Source organism: Cardiocondyla obscurior, linkage group LG27 (assembly GCF_019399895.1).
Source record: "Cardiocondyla obscurior isolate alpha-2009 linkage group LG27, Cobs3.1, whole genome shotgun sequence".
NCBI lineage: Eukaryota > Metazoa > Arthropoda > Insecta > Hymenoptera > Formicidae > Cardiocondyla > Cardiocondyla obscurior.
In genome coordinates, this window is record NC_091890.1 from 1,824,135 (window position 1) to 1,846,586 (window position 22,452).

The 22,452-nt window shown below is 37.2% G+C and overlaps 1 protein-coding gene across 1 annotated transcript; it reads left to right on the forward strand.

Annotated features, from left to right (window-relative positions):
- The first annotated feature begins 8,483 nt into the window (after window positions 1–8,483).
- On the forward strand, window positions 8,484–21,459 carry Cadps (calcium-dependent secretion activator 1). Its single transcript, XM_070673111.1, has 14 exons — window positions 8,484–8,960; window positions 9,386–9,553; window positions 10,256–10,747; window positions 10,944–11,350; window positions 11,442–11,906; window positions 12,421–12,780; window positions 12,940–13,185; window positions 13,343–13,643; window positions 14,697–14,853; window positions 15,002–15,453; window positions 15,889–16,047; window positions 16,163–16,279; window positions 16,413–16,651; window positions 16,882–21,459. The coding sequence occupies exons 1-14, from the start codon at window positions 8,499–8,501 to the stop codon at window positions 17,078–17,080; spliced, it is 4,224 nt and encodes a 1,407-aa protein (XP_070529212.1). The 5' UTR covers window positions 8,484–8,498; the 3' UTR covers window positions 17,081–21,459.
- Window positions 21,460–22,452: the final 993 nt, after the last annotated feature.

Here is a 22,452-nt window from a genome sequence, read left to right on the forward strand (position 1 = left end):
TTTCGTTCCCTCCTTATGGCTGCGCCGACTGGTCATTACCGTGGTTGCCTCTCGCTTCGATGTTTTTTCCAACTCTCTCTCTCTCTCCCTTTCGTTGACTGCGATATCTCTCCTCTCCAGCTTGAATCTTTCTTTCTTTCTCTTCCGCGTTTTTAACAGCTCTCTTTTTCTTTTCCTTCATCCATTTATCTTTTCCTCCCTGTTGGTCTCACTTCCTCTTTCGCCTTTGACAATGTTGGTATTTGCCACCCTTGCCTCTTTCTCTCTTCGTCTTTTCCACCCCCAATCGACATCATCCCCTTCCTCCACCCGTTCTCCCTACCACAGGAGAACGGCAGTCGACGGAGCGGTTGCAGTTTGAACACGCCAGCTTGCGGATCACGAAGGTCTATCCGCGTCCGCCGTTTCCACCCTCGCAGAAGATTCCTCTCTTCTCGTTTCTTCGAGCGCCGTCCGGCCTCACTCTTTCTTCCTTTCTCTCTCTCTCTCTCTCTCTCTCTTTCTCTCTTCCTTTCTCTCTCTCTCTCTCTCTTATTTTTTCTCTCTTGCTCTCTCACTCTTTCCCATTCCTCTCTTCTGTCAGTCTCTCTCTTATTTTCCCGATTCTTGCGTTTTCCACTCTTCTAATTTCTCCGCGTTCGTTCGGAAAGGGTAACGTTCGTCGCGCCATCAAGCGCCGCTCGATCTTTCTTTCAAGTGGATACGGAACGCACCGGTCAGACCGTGATCGTCGTTCGCAGTGCCGTTCGCGTACTTTTTCAATATAATAAACGTCGCAGCGGGATGGCATTTTGGCAGACCAGGGAATCGCGACCACGCACCGGTTGAGTGGGTAGAAGGTTAGTGGAAATCCTCGCTTTTTTTCCTCCCCCCTCCCCATCCCCGAGAACACATCTTCTCTAATTAAAGCGGTTATATTCGGTTCGCTGGGATGATACCCGTCCTTTCCGAAGCTCATTGACAGCCACGAGTAGCGTAATGACACACCCAGGCCACGAAACGTGCCCCATTGAGTTTGCCTAGGGCAACGGCGAGCCTTGCTTCGAAGCCGCATTCGACGCTGCTAGATCAATAACACGCCGCGAGGAAAACTCGTACGCGCGGAAGCTTCTCGGTCGGCCAGGAGTTCGCACCACTGTGCGGCCCGCCTTCGTGATTCCGTTTCTGGAGCAGTTTTGATAAACGCCTCGTCGAGACGCGCGGTAACCGTATGGCTCGTCGGGTCGTGCAACGACGACAGCCATTGGAAAATTAATTGACAGAAATTGACGGTAGCCACTATCTTCTTATCGCTTAACGAGTAGCCGCGCTGCTTGCTTGGTAATAATAGATGATCTAATTAGCTCGCATTAGTTGGCGTTAGTGCGACGGTTCTTAGGTCGAAACTCTACTAATATGCAAATATCCCTGATATGCTAATTGGATAAGTGTCGGGTTAATGATTTGCTGAAATTAATAATCTAATTCAGACAGTTGACGGCCGAGTCGAAATTAATATTATTCGCTAGCTAGCCTGCCGGAATGCTTTACGATATTCTAACGGATTAATGATAGTCGTTAGTCTTCCCGAAGTTCAAGCCAGATAATTTCTGCTGGCGAGTCGGACGAGGAAGTCGGATTGTGCTTCGACGAGCGTGGAAGGACGTACGTAGCGGTGTGTCATAGTAAATCGAGGTGACTATCGATTTTTTACGTGTGCGCCTCGTCGCGTCGGCTTGAATGTCGAGGATGAACGGAAACGTCGCGGTGGATATCGGCATCTGACGGATACGAAAGCCAATCGAACAAACCAGATTGTACATTTCTCCGTGAATTAAAGAAAACCGTGGTTCTTTGTGTTCGTTATAGGAAAACGTCTCGCGAGCCGACTATAACACATGCCGTGGGGATGCGGAAAATTCCAGTTACGTTTGCAATTAAAATTTTAATCACTAGATGTTACAAGTGTTTTTTTATTTATTAATTTTTTTTTTTTTTTTCTTTATTAAGCTGGAAAATGAAAAATAACAGGGCTTTTTGATTCAACTTTGACGAAATAGCAAGTTTTATTGGTTAATTTTTTTTTTTTCCCAATATTGACCGCAGTCACAAAACACTTGAGAATATTCAGTTTTATTTTTAAATATTTCTTGATAAATTAAAATTGTAATTACTTTTGTATTTATTCTGTCACGGCATTCCAATTATTTTTAAATCACGATATTCTTTATTAAATGTCGCGATTATAATCATTTAAAATAATGATATTTAGTTTTATTTCTCCCAAAAATTGATGCAATTTTTATTTTGGAAAGCGTAATAAATTACAATATATATATATATATATATATATATATATATATATATATATATATATATATATACGATTAATAATTAAATTTGATCATTTAAATCAGAGAAATAGGGAAATAATTAATTTTTTCAAATTTATTTAATCAAAATTAATTTTAGAAATACAAGTTTAGTGGGTCTTGTGCGTAAATTTAATATGAAAGTGATGGTAAAATTATATATGTAATCGTATCAACTGACTCGTCGGCTATTTTTATACAGAAAAGATCTACATAGGGCGGGACGAGGGTAATGAAATCGGAATCTCATAAGCTGCGGACGGCACTTTCTATTTTTCGCTGTTTCCATCTATCATTGGAAAAATCGCGTACATCATATTACAGACAAACAGACAGTTTTCCTTGCGCAAAGTCATATGTATAGCGAAAAATAAAGCGTGCTTAGAGAAGAATACGTATTGTTGTAAAATCGGTCCATGTCCAGTCTTCGAAACGGAATGAGATTTTTCTGTGCCGTATTTTGTGAATGGGGTATGACCGACATCGTCGCCATTCAAGCTGGTTCACAAAACGACTTATCGACCATGCTGGAGATATAGCATGGTCGCGTTTTAATGCATAGGAAAATCTCAAGTCGGTGCTTTCTTTGATATTCAACGTCGTAGGAATTTACGAAGCGGAAACAAAATTTAAATTGCATTTATGCGTCGATCAACATTCATTTCGAATCCCGTTCAAGTACTTGGTCATTGTTAAACAAAGCAAGATATATATATATATATATATATATATATAAAATATTCTGAAAGCTATTCAATTCAGCCGTCAATTTTTCCATATACAATATTTCCATATACACGTATCTCTTGGTGAAGTTTGTCGGAAGACGATGTTAAAAATAAATTGGTTTAATAAACCAATTGATTGTTTTTAAACATTTTTGAGTTTGTTGAAATGAATCTGACGTAACGATGTATCGCTGGGAAATAGACCGGTGAAAATCAATATATTTATTCTTTCGCACGATTCGATACAGGTAGTAGGTACTCTATGACGTCCTGGTTTAATCTTGATAAAAAGCGTGACCTCGTAAACGATAAAAATAATATCGCAGGTTTTACAGCCGGGTCTAACTTTAACCTTCCTTATCCCTTGTCTTGGGTTTAATATGAAAATCCGGTTATATAAAAAAAGGACCGGAAAGGATCGTTCTGTCTTTATTTTCGCGTTGAAAATAACTCGCGTTTCTCTAATTTCTTTCCGCATTTTTGCAAATGTTATTTTTGCTAAAAAAAAAAAAAAAAAAAAAAAAAAGCATGGTAAAAAGGCGACGAAACTTGTTTGGGAAAATTATCACGAACCGATAGAAGTGACGTGCGTTATGATAATAAGTAGATCAATGCGCGCCATATTTAATAAGCGCAGATAAAGGAGCGCATCAATGTCGAGCTGAAAGCATTGGCATATGCCTGGAAATTCGATTGACATGGCATTTCCTATCATCGGCCGAAGAGCCTTTATTAGAGATGGTAACAAAATTTCTGATAAAAGTGACGTTTTACAAAAATTGCTACATAAACGTAACTGAATAATGGAAAAAACTTATATTTAGCATCAAGTCGATTTTATTTATAATTATTAATATCTCTTGCTCGAGCGTGGCGCTAGGCAAGGATCCAAGTTGTAGCTTCGGTTTAAATCCGGCTGCAAATTTATTTGGAAAATGACAGGCCGCTGATTACCAAAACCGAATACTTCGATATACACATGCATGCCCGTGCACACACGTGTAACCGGCTATCGATCTCTTTGCGTTTAAGTTTGGCGGAAATTTCGCGTCGCAACTACGGCGCAATCGTGCTCCGGATCCATTTCCTTCTTCTTCTTCTTCACTACCCCGCGTTGCTATTTCGAAACTTTTCCCTGTGGGTCGCGTTTACACGATCCAATAAGTTAATCGGTTGTCCCGGTACTCGGGTGATCGGTTGTACATGCGGGATTAGTATTTTAACTTGATAAACTTAACATTCGCGTTATGTAATCCGCTTTCGACTGCTTTTTACTCAACTCGCGACGTCGTCGGCCAACGGCGGTTGGCCAGCTTATTTTCATCGTTAACTCATATTTACAAACGTTTACTTGCGTAAAAAAAAAAAAAAAAAAAAAAAAGAGCATTCGTTCATTTGGATGATATTACAAATACTTTTAGCGTTTAAGAAATATATTTCGCAATTAATGAAGCGTCATTATCTGATTTTCTTTTTTTTTTTTCTCCACACTTACATCTAATCTTTATTAAATATATAATAATGGCTTTTAATGCTGTGGAACACCGTGGTTAATATCGAAGAAATGTGAACACTATAATCAGAATGGACTTGCAGAATGAATAATAAGCCGCTTATGTAACTGAACGGATTGGCAAACAGTATCAATTACTTGTCTTCATATAATGAGAAAGACGATCATAAATTACACAACAAAGAAATAAGTAAAGTAAAATTGTAAAAAATTATGTCGTTTTAATATTCCATAAAAAATAAATTAGAATTCATCATCTATCTTTTAATTTTCATAGTTCATTACTATTAAATAACAGCCGCGATTATTAATTTTTGTTTTATCAAGCACATTAATTACGTGAAACAAAAAAAATCATATATATATATATATATATATATATATATATATATATATATATATATATATATATATCTTCATTATCTTTAATTAGCGGCATTAACTCGGTGACTTAATTAAAAAAAAAAAAAAAAAATTTCAATTTTGACGATCCAAGTGATCGACTGATACACACAGTGGAGCTCAAGCTCGAGCATTTCGCGTATGCATACGCATAATTAATGTAAACGTTGCCCACAGTCGCCGTTGCTCCCGGATTATTTTAACCGTCACAGCGGTATCAGGGTTCCTTTACGCCAGATGTGTTATTTTGTATTGTTAAATATTCATTGTGCCTGCATACGAATGTGCGCCGGGCGCGTATCTGATAACGGGCACACGTTGCTTGCTCCACATTGACTATCCAGTTTTACGTATCTCGGACCCGCGGTATTTCACTTTCCTGACCCAGGGAATCGCGTTCGCGCGTCCGCGGTGTATCAACGTGTTACAATGGTGGGAACATTTGCATTTCTGGGTTAGGCATTAACACGCCCGTATACACGTGCCTTTCTACGCCATCCGGACGTGTATATTGTTACAATATAACGATCATGCGAGAAAAAGAAAAAGGTACAATCGCTCACGTAAATTTCGTTTGAAAATTAAACCGAAAATCACGATTCGCTAGATGAACGTTATATTACGTTGTTTTATTATTATTATATATATATATATATATATATATTTTTTTTTTTTTTTTGCACGTCGTAAATATACCTGGCTACCGGCGATTAATTTTTTATTTGGATATGTTTTACCCTCAACGATTACGTCAATTAAAAAAAAAAAAAGAAAAAGAAAAAAAATTAATATAAATGAAATGGAAAATATCTTTTTCGCGCTTGAAAAATTGAGAAATTACTTCAGGCTTGCCCTGACGTTTCCTAATTTTCTCTGATTTTCCAGGCCTCTGGCAATGCTATTCGCCCGCCCGCCGTTAACGCGACGGCGTGCACATTGCACATTGCACATTGCACATTGCACATTGCACACGCGTGCGTACATACACGTCGCGCGAGTAAATCAAATATCCAGCTCGAAAGAGGAAGTGAGAAGGACGGCTGGCGACAATCGATATGTGTGCTCTGTGACGGCCACGCACGTCTTTCTTTCGTTCCAGTTCGCTTTTTGCATTCGCGCCGAGAGCGCTCGACATTGCACGCGGAAATCGATCGTCGCGTCTGAAAAAATTTCAAAAAAACAAAAGAACGTCTCTCCTTCTTTTTCTCGCGCTCTCTTCTACGCGATCGTGTGGGTGAACCTGGTCACAGGTCAAAACTCTGTCGTGGACTCGTACGTTTATCTCTCATTCTTTCTCTGCCTTTTACTCTCTTTTTCGCGAGCAGTTTCCCCTACTTCGGTATTTAAATTCCACAGCATATAGTTTATCACCAAGTTTCCTTCCTGAACGTATCGTACAACTTTACACCCTGATATGTATATCGCGACGGCAGATAAATATTTCAAAATTGAATAACAAGCAATTTAAAAACGTATGCGAGAATTTTTTTTACGTGAAATTTGTAACAAATCTACTTGTGAAAGTATTTGTCAAATGTGACGGAAGAAACATGAAAGAAAAGTAAAAAATTGAGTTCCAAGTAATGTAAATTTAGTACTAATTAATGGTTGTCGTGCAAATATCGCGAGGCACGTTAAAGTTAAATTAACTTTATAATGAATTAATAAAAATTATATAAAAAAGGAAAATGATAAATTAGTAACAAGAAAATTAATAGTTATTTGTAGCAGCACGTTAATTAATTAGTAACGTAACCACGAGACACGCTCTATATTATATTTTTCAAAGAAATTACACAGATAGTTTTTTTTTTTTTTTTATGTGCGAAGAATTAAATTACGCAATTAAGCTTTCCCATCCATACCCCACGAACCGTTCTGCGCGTATTCAGAGCGTATTACGTTGTCGATAAATATGGCATTAATCTTTTTAAAAAGGCTAATAAATTTGTTCGACACGCGTTTCTGAATTATAAGTTTGTTGGCAGTGGAAATATTGCCGTTCTTGGCAGGTGACAGATATTTCTTACGATTCAAACAAATCTGTTTCTAGTCAAATGTAAATAAAAATTAAAAAAAGCCATAAAAAGCCGTGAAATGAAATGTAATAGCTTTAGAAACTTTTAGATTTTAAAATATTACTGACATATATTAATTGAAGCTTAGACTAATCGTGATAAAATTATAATGTAGATATTACTTTCCTAGGTATGTATATCTCGTTATCGGAGCTATAATATATTACTCTTTCATAGTGATAGTTACAAATTGATTTTCTAACATTTGAATTTCTAAGTGGCATTAAAAATCTTTAGAATGTTAAGTTCTATTATTGCACAACACGATTTGTATGTCTTTCTCTCGAACAAGGCTTGACTCTCGTCATTATAAATTCTCGTGAAAGAGTCGATTGAACCCGCCCGAAGCAATCCGATAGCATTTCAGAAGAGACTTTTCAAACAATCAATTATAATTAAGATAGAACCCGCCAAAGCTTGCGCGCACAAAGTATTTCGTAGACCAATAAATTTAGTTGTCTCTTCGATGGATTAAATCTTCGTTTCTATTAGAACACGTTTTATTCTTTCTCTTGTTATTTTTTTTTCTTTTTTACGTTTCTTTTTTTTTTTAATACGATACTCCCTAAAGGTTTATTTGTACACTCTTGGCCCGGGATGTTAATGGAGAGAAACGGAATTAAGGACTCCAAGACGCGTCTTTGAGAGGGGCTCGTCTGAGCCTTTTCGAATTTCCGCAATGACGTAAAGCATAGCAAACTCGCCGCTAAACCATTTCAAATTGCTGTTTCACGCGTGACAGCACAACGGAATTGGGATAAACGATTTTCTTCGCTTTTAGCGTACTAACGGCCTGCAATTATGCAAGTTAGAGTCCGCGTCGAATGCGCGAAAGATCAAATGGAAACCTGCAGGCAAATTTGGCACGTAACTTCCGCGCTTATATTAAACACAATGGATCGCAACGGTTAGCACAGCGGTGACTATAACTCGCTTTATACTTGATATGAAATTCCTAACTTAATTAAGATAATTGAAGAACTTGTGCTGCGCGTTTAATACTTTTTTGCTTTGCGTGAGAGAAAGAAAATTACAGTTACTTCTTAGTGGTAAAACGTATTCATTCTTATTGTTAGCCATATAGTTTAATGTGATTAGCTTTGAAAGAAATTATTACATCTCGTTCCCTGCAATGCTTTGTGACACAAATTGTCGGTTTTTATTCTCTCTTATTATTTTCAGTTGCATTAAATGTTGGACGAAAAAAAGCAAATTTTTTTCTTTCTTTCTTTCAATTAAATCACATTAATAATAATAATAATAATAATAATAAATTATGTTTTAGTGTACAATAGGTGATCAACATTACCAGAGTGTAGAACACGACGGCTCCGTGACCACGTCACGCGAAGCGGCTGGACCTCTTGTGAGAGGGGGGCGGGTCGAGAACCGCGGGTGCACCCCTTAGAGCGATCCTTCTTAAACGATGATAGACCCAAGTTCATCCGAGGAGGAGAGTGAGGAGGACCAGAGCACTCACCATGGCGGCGGTGGAGGCGGAGGCGGAGGCGGAGGCGGAGGCGGAGGCGGAGGTGGAGGCCGCGCCGGAAGCGGCAGCTCTCACGGTTCTCGTCGTCATCCCGGGAGTATCGGAAGTGGTCCAGGTTCCGGTAGCGTAGGCTCGCTTGCATCGGGCCTCACCGCCTCGCCAGGCGGCCCGAACCACGTAGGTCCACCGAGCACCGTCAGCGCTCATGGATCCGGAAGTCGCGTCGTCGCGGGACCACCAGAAGCCGCTAGCGCTGGTCTGGATGTGCCCAATCTCTCCAGCGCAAGAAATTCTCTGTCACCGTCGATGAGCGCAACTCAAGATGCCGCCAACTATGCACAGAGGCCTACTAGCCCATCACCCTCGGTGGCCAGTGAAAAAACAGAAGCGGAGTTGCAGGTATGTACGTGAATGAATAAATGAATAACCCTCTCGGTGCGTTCGTTTACGCAACAGCAGTCGGCGTAATTTTCTGCATCTGCACTAGTTGAGAGGTTATCTTTGTTCTTTTACATTAAGAAAGAAAGAGATGAGATAAACTCTGAACAAGTGCAGGAACCCTGCTCTCTCTCTCTCTCTCTCTCTCTCTCTCTGACTGTTGCGTAAACGAATGCACCCTTTTGGTTTCGTTTGCACTTTGTTTTGTTTGCACTCCAGACACTTGAAGGAAAGATTATATTACGCGTACATACTTAGTACACAACGAGTAATTTAGTGATGTAAAATAAATAATACGTGTTAGAGAAATGTTTTCTTCAAACGGAATTTAATATTAAATCAAGTATGTATGTCGCCGTGTACGTAAATATTTTTCTTCTCCTCAGGACAAGCAAGAAAGGGAAGAGGAGCAAAGGAAAACTCGGATTCAGCTTTACGTCTTTATATCTAGATGCATCGCTTATCCGTTTAACGCCAAGCAACCAATGGACATGACGCGAAGGCAGATGAAAGTAACGAAGCAACAATTGGAGACCATATGTTCTCGCTTTCAGGTAAATTGCTCAACACATTTCTTATTGAAGGAAGAAATTAATTAAATTGTTGAATAAAATTAAAAATTTAATAAGGGGTCTGTCAAATGGTTTTTTCTTCCGAACAAAAGTACTTGAATATTCGTCACGTATATTTAATATGATTTTACCAAGTAAGAGAAACCCTTCGTGATAAATAGCCGTTTCTCGAAGCCTTACGTATAGAGTCTTGCAAGTTAACCTGTAACCTTCACCTTCTCGCCACTCTTGGATATATCGAACCTGTACGATCGCATTAAATTATTGGCCACAGTAAATATAGACTGTCCTCGCGCTATATCAATGCAAACGTATTATTATTATTATTATTATTATGTTTTGTATCGTTGCGTGAGATTTACAATATATTAATTACTTTTTCCGTTATGAAGAAATTAAACTTGTAATAATTAAAAAAAATTTTTTTTTTTTTTTTTCGTGTACTTGTGTAGTTACCAAGGGATCCGTAAAATATATTAAACCCGCACTTCTGTCAAGCGCTCATAATTTACATATACGTATATTAATTAACAGTCTATGTATATCACAATGTAAGAATCAAAAGAGGAACAGGTATTAATTACAACATTGCGTAAAAACAGAAATTGCATGATAGATAAATACTTAGATATCGTTTGCAATAAAATAAATGGTACATGTATAACGTTATATTCTGAATTGCAGAGCTTCTTAAAGGGTGAAACGCAGATAATGGCTGACGAAGCATTCCACAATGCCATACAAAATTACTACGACGTGTTCCTCAAGTCGGATCGAGTGGTACAAATGGTGCAGAGCGGGGCATGCTCCCAGCTCGACTTCCGCGAGGTCTTTAAGAAGAACATTGAGAAGCGTGTTCGGAGCCTCCCGGAAATCGACGGACTGAGCAAAGAGACTGTGCTTACGTCCTGGTTGGCCAAATTCGATTGCATTTTGAAAGGTACTGGTGACGAAGACACCAAACGGCCTTCCAGGATGCAACAGCAGTCTTTAAACTCGGAGCTGATCCTGTCGAAGGAGCAGCTGTATGACATGTTTCAGCAGATCCTCGGGATCAAGAAGTTCGAGCACCAGCTTCTGTTCAACGCCCTCCTGTTGGATTCAGCCGACGAACAGGCTGCCGCCATCAGGAGGGAGCTGGACGGTCGCGTCCAGAAGGTCAACGAGATGGAAAAGGTACTGTGACGGTCTCTTTTTCTTTTTGGCTTCCATTATATTTAATTTAATTTAATTTAATTTAATTTAATTTAATTCAATGCCGTTTCATTTTGTACATGGATACGTTTTTTTCCATTTGTTCTATCGCTGAGATATTCCACACGAACGCTTCTGCTCGTTCCTCAACGCCGACCGTTCCTTCTTGATTCCTTAGAACCGCAAGCTCATGCCCAGGTTCCTTCTGAAAGAGATGGAGTCGCTCTACATTGAGGAGCTCAAGTCGTCTATCAACCTGCTAATGACAAATCTGGAGTCGTTACCGGTCTCCAAGGGTTCGATAGACAGCAAATATGGGCTGCAGAAGCTGAAGCGCTACAACCATCGTGGTGAGCGCTCCCGCTGCCGCGGTCAGGGTTCCCTCGCTAAACTGGAGGGCGACTCCGCTGATTCCGATCCCCAACTGACGAAAATGGACGTCGGCCTGACCTTCCAGCTGGAAGTAGTCGTAATGGAGGTCAAAGGCCTCAAAAGCCTAGCACCCGATAGAATAGTTTATTGCACCATGGAGGTGGAGGGCGGCGAGAAGCTGCAGACCGATCAGGCCGAGGCCTCCAAGCCTATGTGAGTAAAGAATCGGGTTTCCGATCACGGTATATCGCCACGGGAGGTCAAGGCCGACCGCATCATTCTCGTCCACGGGTCCTATTTATAGGTGGGACACTCAGGGTGACTTCACGACGATGCACCCGCTACCGGTGGTCAAGGTCAGACTCTACACCGAGAATCCAGCGATGCTCGCGCTCGACGACAAGGAATTAGGCAAGGTGATCCTACGACCCACCCCGCTGTCGTGCAAAGTGCCAGAGTGGCATCGCATGACTGTACCCAAGAATTGCGCCGACCAGGATCTGCGCATGAAAATCGCCTGCCGCATGGACAAGCCGCTCAACATGAAGCACTGCGGCTACCTTTACGCGACGGGCAAGTCCGTATGGAAAAAGTGGAAGAAGCGGTACTTTGTGTTGGTCCAGGTCTCGCAGTACACATTTGCGATGTGCTCGTATAAAGAAAAAAAAAGCGAGCCGTCGGAAATGATGCAGCTCGATGGCTATACAGTGGACTATATCGAGGCCGTTTCTGCTAATCTCATGGTCGGCATGGATTTGGAGGGAGGAAGGTAAATTTTCCTCCCTCGCAGAAAGCGAGAAATACCTTAATCCCTGCTGCAGCTGCATGATGATTGTAGTCGCACCGATTTGTAAGATTGCTTCTTGCAATCGTTCCCTTTTCTCTCTAGACATTGATTATCAAATTTTTATTAATATTTTTTTAATTTTTAGTCATAGATTAACTAAATTTGTTTCATTCGTGCAAAATCCCCCCCGTTAGATATTTTTGTACAATTCACAAGTTTAAAAAAAATGTATTTAAATTAATTTTTAATTATTTCCAAGTTAATTCTAGGAAACGATTGATTGATTGATTGATTGATTGATTGATTGATTGGTAGCAATTTTTTTTTTTTTTTTTTTTTTTTTTTTAAAGCAATTAGCTTTCAATTAGCTGGATTCGTTAAACGTTTAATTTTTCAACGTAATAATCGAGTAAGATATTTCACAGCACAGCTGCCAGGCGAAAATCGTACGTCTTGATTGCACAATTTGCAGTCACAAATTGCATGTATTCGACAGGTTTTTCTTCAACGCTGTACGCGAAGGCGACAATATAGTGTACGCTTCGGATGACGAAAATGAATGTCATTTATGGGTGATGGCAATGTATCGAGCGACTGGTCAATCGCACAAGCCCACTCCGCCAGTCTCTGTAGCTGACAAAAATTCAACTATCAGTAAGATTCAAGGTGACGCCGATCGCGCGAAGAAGCATGGCATGGAGGATTACATTAGCGCAGATCCGTGCAAGTTCGACCACCATGCTCTATTCAAGCACCTGCAAAATTTAATCTTGGACTACAGACTGAATGATCCTTACTGCTCGCTCGGCTGGTTTTCGCCTGGTCAAGTTTTTGTGCTTGATGAATACTGTGCCAGGTAATGAATTATGTTATATTATTTTTATAATAATTTATCAACCAACTAATCTATTTTCTTTTGCAAAATATCAAGTTTTCACTTTTCAAGTATTTATAATATATTATTATAATATTTATATATTTATATGTATCTCGTGTTTTTTCGTGACAACGACAGATATGGGGTGCGCGGATGCTTTCGGCATCTTTGCTATCTTCATGACCTCCTGGACAGAATCGATCGTGGAATCATGATAGATCCGACACTGATACACTTCAGTTTCGCCTTCTGTGCTACTCATGTTTATGGTAACACAACATCCGTCGATGGCATAGGCTCGATCACTCACGAGGAGAAGGATAAATTTCAGGAGATTAAGGAGCGGCTCAGACAAATTCTCGAGAACCAAATCACCCAGTTTAGGTAAGCAATTGTACAATATAATCTTTTCTCAATTATGAATAAAGAAGTAAAGACTTTTAAAAACGAATTAGTCAAAATATTCTTTTGAAATAAATTTTCCAAACGTTACTTTATTAGAGATTAAATTGTTCACGTCTGTGGTCCTTCCTTGCAACAGGTACAGCTTTCCTTTCGGACGTCCGGAAGGGGCATTAAAAGCGACTTTATCTCTTTTGGAACGAGTACTCATGAAGGATAGCGTATCGCCCGTGCCGCCAGAAGAAGTGAAAGCACTGATTAAAAAGTGCTTGGAGGACGCGGCGCTTGTAAATTACAATAAACTGTCCGCCGAAGCAAAGATTGAAGATGATTTAAGTCCTGAGGTATGCGTGCCGCCTAGCAAGAAACTGGAAGACCTCATACATCTCGCAGAGTTGTGCGTCGATTTGCTCCAGCAAAACGAAGAACATTATTCGGAGGTATTAGTTGGGTTTTTAGAACTGAGTGTTGATTCTCGGGGCTCTCGAGAGAGAGGATCAGCATGCCTTGAAACACGGACTTGGTAAGGGTCCGCTACCTCCTCAGAAGACAAACGCGCGTTCGCCGCTTATTTTCTCTCGTTGTAGATAATTGGCTCGCGTAGATAATTGCATAGAGAGCTTTACTCGTCACCACTTTCACGTAGAATAATTGTTCAAGTACGCACGTCGTGAGATATCCCATTGCAACTGAGAAACGTTCGTTTATTTTTTTTTTTTTTTTTTTTTTTTGCGTAAAGACAAGAGCAACACCAAACTTGCCTTTTTTTATTTTTGTTTTGATTTTTATCTTTTTACATTTTCCAATTTATATTCACATCGTGTATATACCCCACAATACATGTCACAAGATAATTAATAGGATAGATGCATCAAAATTCATTCCATGTACTAAATAATGTGTGCATTAAATAATTGTCATATATTCTTTTGAGAGCCTCCAAAATAATTTCTTAATTACTATATAAATTACAAATAAAATGCAGTTATTTGCCGTCGATCATTACCTCTTTTCTATTATTAGAAATTATGCGCGTTAAAAATAATACCTACTCGGCTCTTATTTAGCAAAGAAACTGAATAATTTATTGGTGCGTCTATCCTAGAATTCCACACATTATCGCATTTAGCTTAAAATTAATTTCAACTTAATTTTTTACCAGACATTTTTTGCAAATGCGAAATGACTCGAACGTATCGACATTCGATTGCGATATCTTTTTCGACGTTTCGTTCAAATCGATAGTTACTTTGAAATCATAGGTACAGAAGGAAAAAAAAAAAATGCTTGTCGCTTAGCACTGTAAATCTTACAATCGTTTTTTTTTTTTTTTTTTCACGCACATTATGAAGTAGAAGTAGGGTCTTCTGGGTACTCGAGGGCCCCGTGCTCAGGGTGACGTCCCCATCACCCCGAGCCAGAGAAAACATGCCCGCCGTATATGTGCGTCGTCCAATATTTTCACGATTCGCTCCTACTACACTGTACCGCAGGCGTTCGCCTGGTTTAGCGATCTTATGGTGGAGCACGCCGAGATCTTCTGGTCGCTATTTGCCGTCGACATGGATAAAGTGCTTGCCGAGCAGCCGCCAGATACGTGGGACAGTTTTCCACTGTTTCAAATAATGAACGACTATCTGAGGACCGACGGTGAGTTTAATCGAGGATTACAACTGTCAGGTTTTACATTAAATTAATTTAATCATCATCGTTTATTCCAAGTATCAATAATGTCATCCGTTGAGACAATTAGATTCAAGGGTTCTATAGATGGTCGCAAAATTTAATCTGCACGTAGACAATTTGAAGAACGGAAGATTTCATCAGCATCTACGTGACACGTTCGCGCCGCTGGTGGTGCGTTATGTTGATCTTATGGAAACATCGATCGCTCAGTCGATTCATAAAGGCTTTGAAAAGGAACGGTGGGAGATCAAGGGAAACGGATGCGCCACATCGGAGGATCTCTTCTGGAAGTTGGACGCGCTGCAATCGTTCATCGGCGGCCTGCATTGGCCTGATCAAGAATTTAGGCAACATCTTGAGCAGAGATTAAAATTGATGGCATGTGACATGGTGGAATCGTGCATTCAAAGAACCGACGCGGCCTTCCAGCAGTGGCTTAAGAAAGGCGTAACCTTCATCTCCACAGATTACATCATACCATCAGAAATGTGTGCTATGGTGAACGTTATTTTGGACGCCAAGAATCAGAGTTTCAAACTTTGTACCGTCGATGGAGTCGATGTGGTAAGTAAATTATTCCCTGGCTGATCTTTGATAATATCATCGAGATTTACGATGCAACACTCTCTACTTTTTATCATATTTGAAAATTAATTCCAGGGTAAAATCGTAGCAAAATTAATTTAATTTAATTTAATTTAATTTAATTTAATTAAAAGAAATATACCAAATATTCATTCAGGCTTAATTAATAAATTGATGTATAATTATTTTATTCCATTCTTAAGATACATTTACTTGAATAAAATAAAATAAAATAAAATAAACAGTACAGTGGAAGTATTGTATATCAAGTTCATTCGTGCATTATGAAATTTGAAATATTATTAATTTTACTAAAAAAATTTTGCTAAAATAATATTTAAATAATACTATTACCAAAATTATTTGCTTAGTGGGTACACTTTACTTTGTCTTTATTAATATTCATATTTTTAGCATCAATATCACGCCAAGATCGATGACATGATTGAAAAAACATCGACAGGAATGAATCAAGGAATGATTAACAAGCTCATAACAGTATTGGAAGCGACGCTTTCTAAATTATCTCGTTACGACGAAGGTTCTCTGATCGGCTCCATTCTCAGTCTTACGGTATTCGTATCGTTCAATACATTAGTAAAAATTTAAAGAGTCATGAAAGCGATAATATAGGCATAGAAAATTGTCTGAATGTTTTTAAACGATGGTTTATAATTTATTTTTTTAGAAAGTATCAGGAAGTGGAAAAGAAATGGGACAAGCCTATGTTAATTTTATGAGAAACTGCATGGATCAGATTCGTAGCAAAGTCCTTGATGAACTGTGGATTTTGACTTTCTTTGAGGTAAAAGTTGATCTAAATTAGCACGAAAAGAAAATTTATAACTATAATTAGATATCTAAACAAACATTAGAATGCTTTAACACAAGCGCATTGTCGCGAGAAATTTTTTAATTACTTTGATTAATATTCCCAGCAATGGTACACGGCACAGATACAAATGCTATGTAACTGGTTGTCTGAGAGACTCGATCATAGCCTACATTTGTATCAATGTACTTGCCTAGCTCATATTGTGAAGAAAATCTATTCAGACTTTGAGCTCCAGGGTGTTATGGAGGAGAAACTCAACACGAAGACATATCAGTCTATAGACAAGAGGATGAAGACGGAAGAAGCAACTTGTGCCTTAACCATGAGCGCTCAGAACGAAGAGTAAGATTCTTCAATCTCTAATATCGAAAGAAGAAAAAAAAATTAAAAACTTTTCTCTCTCTAGAATTAATTGTAAGAAATAAAAAAAAAAAAAAAAAAAAAAAAAATATATATATATATATATGTATATATATATAAATTTGTATTTATTTTTAAGAGATAATTTAATTTTTAAGTAAAATTTTACACAATTATGAAAAAAAGTGAAGTAATCTTTCATTGAATTGCAGAGGACTTTCGGAGAATGGCAATGATGACGAAGTGGAGAGACCTAAGACAAAAGTGACGATCGTTGAGACGGAAGACGCGAATTACGTGGCCAATTTGAGCAACGTCACTTCAAATGTTGTTGGCAAAGTCGGTAGCATGTTCGGCAAGGGCATCGGCGGTCTTTCTACGAAATTCGGCTCAGCCAGCAATTGGTTCTAGTTATTGTTTCTAGCACTCTGCCAGTAAACCGTATATTCGACTAGTACGTTCCTTCGTCTAAATAAGGGGATGCGAACGGGAAGACTTCTAAAGGCATAGACAGTACCCTATAGGCAGTACAATGATCTAGAGTTTTGTCCATATAAACGAATGGTACGATTAAACGATGCAATCGATCAGATCAGTTGGCTTTTATTGTCGTACATACATTAACGTACATGCATATGCAACGTGTAATTATGAGGTATTCATACATTTTGTCGTGGTCTGCATACGACAGATTAACGTCACATAGAATGCAGATTTTTCCTACCTAGTCTGTGTCCTACCAAAACAGTTGTTTTGCAGATTTAGTTATCGAAGGATGGATATGTATTTCGCGTAGACTGAAAAAAGATATTCTCGGGTCGATTGCAACGTTATTTGGATCTAGAACGCGAGATCGCGATAAATAATAACAGAAACGCGAAAAATTCCGAAAGAAAAAAACGCGGCGGAAGAGAGAGAGACCATGATTGACGAAGTTGCTTATAAAATTAGTTTTGCGACTAACGAAGCAACGCTTTTTTCAACTGTTAGATACGATCGCTGTTATCTGTTGGACGACCATTCGCCTGATAGATTCGTACGGAAAATCTCTCGTTTTGTCGCAAAACAGAGAGCAAAAATAATAATTGTTTTATAAAACAAAAAATTAATTAAGAAAGACTCAAAGAAATATTTCTATTCCAGCGAATCTAGAAGTAAAAATATTTTGCTGAAAATTATTAGTTCTTTTTTATTGAATATTGTAACGTTAATCAATCAACAAACGTTTTTTGAAACGTTGAAGTGGAGATGATAAAATTAATTATAAAATAAGAGAATTGGTTTTATTTACATTTCTAAAAGTCACTTGATGAGAAACTTTTGTTGCATATATTTTCATGCTTTGCATTAACTTGTGTCTAAAATAATTTTTGGGAAATTTTTCTAAAACATTTTAATAGTTTCCTAAACGGCAATAAATAATAGATGTATTTAATATGTAATATAAATTATTATCTAATATGTATTTTCTTTCCGATGGTACTATTATTATTATTACTATTATTAAACGTATAGAGAGATATACCATGCTAATTAATCGCGATCGAATGGTCGCCAACAATCGTCAGAAGCAGTGAGCGTAATAGCACCTTATTATTTTCATCTATGTTGCATTTATGTTAATTTACAGCTGCAATTAAAATTATTTTCTTTATAACTTTGTATTTTATATAAATATGTATGTATCGTCCGTAATTTATGATATAAATCGCGATTTTTTTTTTATTTGCGATCAAAACAGGAATGCAAACGAGCAAGGAAATTTTCTAGAAAAAGTGGCTCTTAGAGATTAATCAAAGGATTCTTTGCCTATTAATGAATATCGTTAAAATATTTATTTTAACGTTATTTAACTATATAAGGGACGAATCCTTTTTATAAGAGGTCTATTAATATCCTGCGGAGTAAAATTTTTCAATGTGTACTAAACACACATATTATACGTTCACTTGATAATTTTTTATTCTCAAGAGTAATCTTTATGTGTGAAACGTTCTCATGTGAAATGATTAGAGTTGAGAGCACTTCTTAATCATTTACTACAGATACTCGTTTGTCGAAAATTACTATTAAGAGTGAATTTTAAAATGGAGAACGAGATATCTGGCATTGAAATGCTTTTAATTTTGCTTTAATCGCGATGGAAGAAATATATCTTATTAGCTTTATTTTTTCTCGTTATCGTCGTCAATAGTACGTCGATACTACTAACGTCCTGTGAAACACAAGTGTTATGTAGATTTACATTGCAACAAAGCCTTGTCTCTCGATTACGAGAGACACATATATTTTCAAAACTTGACGAAATAACATTCGTATATCAATGGATATTTTTATTCAGCTTGAAATAAACTCTTGAAAGTGCATCAAACGCGAAAGTATAACAACGAGGCAGGATGAAAAATGTACGTCCTTGGAAAAGCAATTCTCACTATTTTGCGTTGCAGCATTTGTAAAATTAATTTCTTTCCACTCTTTTATTAAATCAATGCGCAAGACAAATCTTAACAAAATCATATTCATATCAAGCTCTTCGAGCTTTCTCTGTCTACCTCAAATCTTAAAAAGCATCCCGATATTTATGCAAATTAATTTTAGAATGATGAATTGTAAAATGCGTGAGAAAGTAATACAATCAATTTAATAAATATTAATTCACAATTTAAACTTATATTTTAGAATAAAATGTGCAAGTTTTTTTTTCTTTGTGAATTAGATGGAATAATTTATATGTATAGTTTACACAAGAAATATGCATATATATATATATATATATATATATATATATATATATATATATATATATATATATATATATATATATATACACACACACACATATATAAAATTACAGTTTGTAGATTATGTCAAATTATTTCTTGTCGATTTTTCACTGCCTGGTGGTTAATAACGGACACATTTTTCACCCTACTTCGACGAAGGCAGTAAATTAAATGTACAAGATGAAAAAAAGGAAACGCTACAAAATGTTAGCAGTCGCGCGAACGCGAAGCGAGGGATTTACCATTTGTTTGTACATATTTTAGCGGTGGTGAAACGGGAAAGAGGAACATTTTTATATGAGACAACAAAAAGAAAAAAAGAGAGAGATATTTGACGCGTGAGCAAAGGGCAAAAGTTTGAGACGGATTAATGAATCGTTCTGTCACGCGCTCACGTTGCAAAAGCAAGAGATCGCGTTCAAAGATATTCGCACGGCTTGCCAGTCAGTTTCGACGCGCACGTACATATATGTGCACGGTGAAAACAAATTTTTAGGGACGATGGTGTAATGCTTTTCATCGTCGATTTTCGAACTTGACAGATTATTTTTTGATGCATCGCACGTTTATAGAGTAGGGCGACGAAAAGCGAGTTCCCTTATTCTCTCTCTCTCTCTCTCTCTAAATCTTTCTATCCTTTCTCTTCTCTCTTTCTCTACCTCTCTTTCCCTTTCTCTCGTCAGAATTTCAAGTGCATGTTAGTTTACTAACTAAAAAATGAAATTATTGTTAAACTCTGTATATGAATTCTTTTATTCTCAGTATATTGTTACGTGTTTTCGGTGAATCATCCAAGGAGAATAAAACACGTATGCGATCGATTCTGGAATTTTTTTTTTTTTTTTTTTTTTTTTTGTTTAAATAGAAATCGTTATGAATAAATAATGTACTGTTAGATTATTTAAATTGATCGTCGACTTTTGTATCTAACGTATCATTAAACGTGTTACACGATTTGATTTTAATTTAAAATAATTATAAAAATGCTAATTTACATTTTATCACATTCTTAACGTTGTACATGTACATTGTAATATTTTACATATAATTGAGGAAAAAAACAGAATGCAACACAAATTCAGGATAATTTAGAAGCCTATCAAGCGCGTTGTTATAGCTTAATTAATTCGCTCTTTTAGCATCATAACGATCAGCGAAGCGTCATGTAATCGCACGATTTATCGTCATGACAACGTACATTGATATTGATTAAGTAAACGCGGCCTTACACACACGTAATACGATAATTGCCGTTGCGAATAAGATTTTGTGAAAGCGAAAAGTCCGACGCGAGCGATTCGTTTTGTGCTTAAAAAAAGCAAAAGTAAAGAGGAAGGAAATACGAAGCGCGGGGAATATTCGGAATACTATCAAAAGTAAAAAAAAAAGAAAAAAAAAGAAAAAGCTAAATTATTATACGATTATATTTATCAATGCTAACGTTAGAATTATTATGATTATTGTGGTTATTCTTACTATTGGTAATTCTCCTATACTCTACGGCTAATTAGATTAGAACAATTACGAAATGATCTTCTCTCACTCTTTTTGTCTGTCTGTCTGTCTGTCTATCTATCTGTCTAACTATTTGTCAATCTACCTGTTTATCTGTCTATCGATTTTATCTCGATTTTGTCTATCTCTGTTTGCTTCGTCAATAGTAACTCTTCACCGATCAACCTTCGATACGAACACTTCTGTCGACAGCTCTCTCTACTTGTCTCTCTGTCTTCTTCCCTTCTCGTTCTTTTTCCTTTCTTTTTCTGTCAGTTTTCTTTCCCCTGCTACGTTTCTTTCTCTATCTCTTTTTTCTCCCGTCCCTTTTCCACCTGTCTCTTTCCGTTTTGCGTTAAAACTATGACTTACTTAAATCGAAGAGATGGTCTTTTTACTCTAGCCAGTGTTCTAGTCGATTTAACTTTTACTCAACTGTTGTTCTCTCGTTAATAAAAATTCCGACAAAAATAAAAAAGAAACAAAAGATACAGAGAAAAAAAAAAAAAACAACACATATCCCGACACTTTACTTCCTTCTTAATAATCGGCTCAACTTAATCGGCATGTTTTATCATCTAGTTATGTGTTTTTCACGACGAAAAGATAAGAGAACAGAAATCACTCGCTCTCATCGTTTGTCGCTTACACAGTAAAGTTTAGAGCAAAAGATAAACGTGGTGTGAATGTGCGCATTTTCTGTAAATAATGACATAACTTACATACGCATGTAACATGCAACATCTTTATCGTGGCATTGTCATTGTAAAAGAAAACCATCTGAAAAAGAAAAAACTTTGTGAGAAGATGGAGTTTTGGAAAAAAACTCAATCTCGATTTAAATGATCAAAATGCGAAAAATGAGATGATAGGAAAAAAAGAAATTAACTTTTTTATTTATTTTTTTTATTTCGATTATTTGAACAGAGAATGAGTCTTCTTTAGTTTCATTCTTTCTTGTAAGGAGAGGAAAGAAAAGAAAAGATTGAAAGAAGCTCGAGTATCATTGTAAATAAGCAACGCGCAATTTTAAATCATCGTCTGGTTAATTTCCAAGTCCCCAGAGAAAAAAAGAAAAGAAAGAAAATCGCTTGCTAAATCAGAATAACGAATGAATGATAATTAATCACCGACTGTCTCATTATCTCTCTCTCGTTGACACGTACTCTCTCCCCCTTTCACTCTTCTTTTTTTTTCCATTCACCCTTACTCATTAAAGCATCAATCGCATCTCTTTACTCGACTGCAAAGCGGAAACGACTGTGATCTAGATTAGTGTTACACATCGCATGAAGAAGAAAAAAATGATAAAAAGAGAAAGAGACAAAAAAAAAAAAAAAAAAAAAGGATCGATCGATCAATGCTTAAATGCTACATCGACCATGATCATGACAACGTAGATTATGAATGTCTCGTAGCGATTAAGTATTTCTTATGGACTCACGCATACACATAATATATAAATATATAAATATAAATATAGATAAAAATATATATATGCATATA

Bases quoted from the DNA above. Each gene is read 5' to 3' on its own strand.
- Cadps (XM_070673111.1), top strand. From the start codon at position 8,499: ATGATAGACCCAAGTTCATCCGAGGAGGAGAGTGAGGAGGACCAGAGC. The intron at 11,351-11,441 runs GTGAGTAAAGAA...TCCTATTTATAG, and splicing joins GCCGAGGCCTCCAAGCCTAT to GTGGGACACTCAGGGTGACT. The intron at 15,454-15,888 runs GTAAGTAAATTA...TCATATTTTTAG, and splicing joins CCGTCGATGGAGTCGATGTG to CATCAATATCACGCCAAGAT.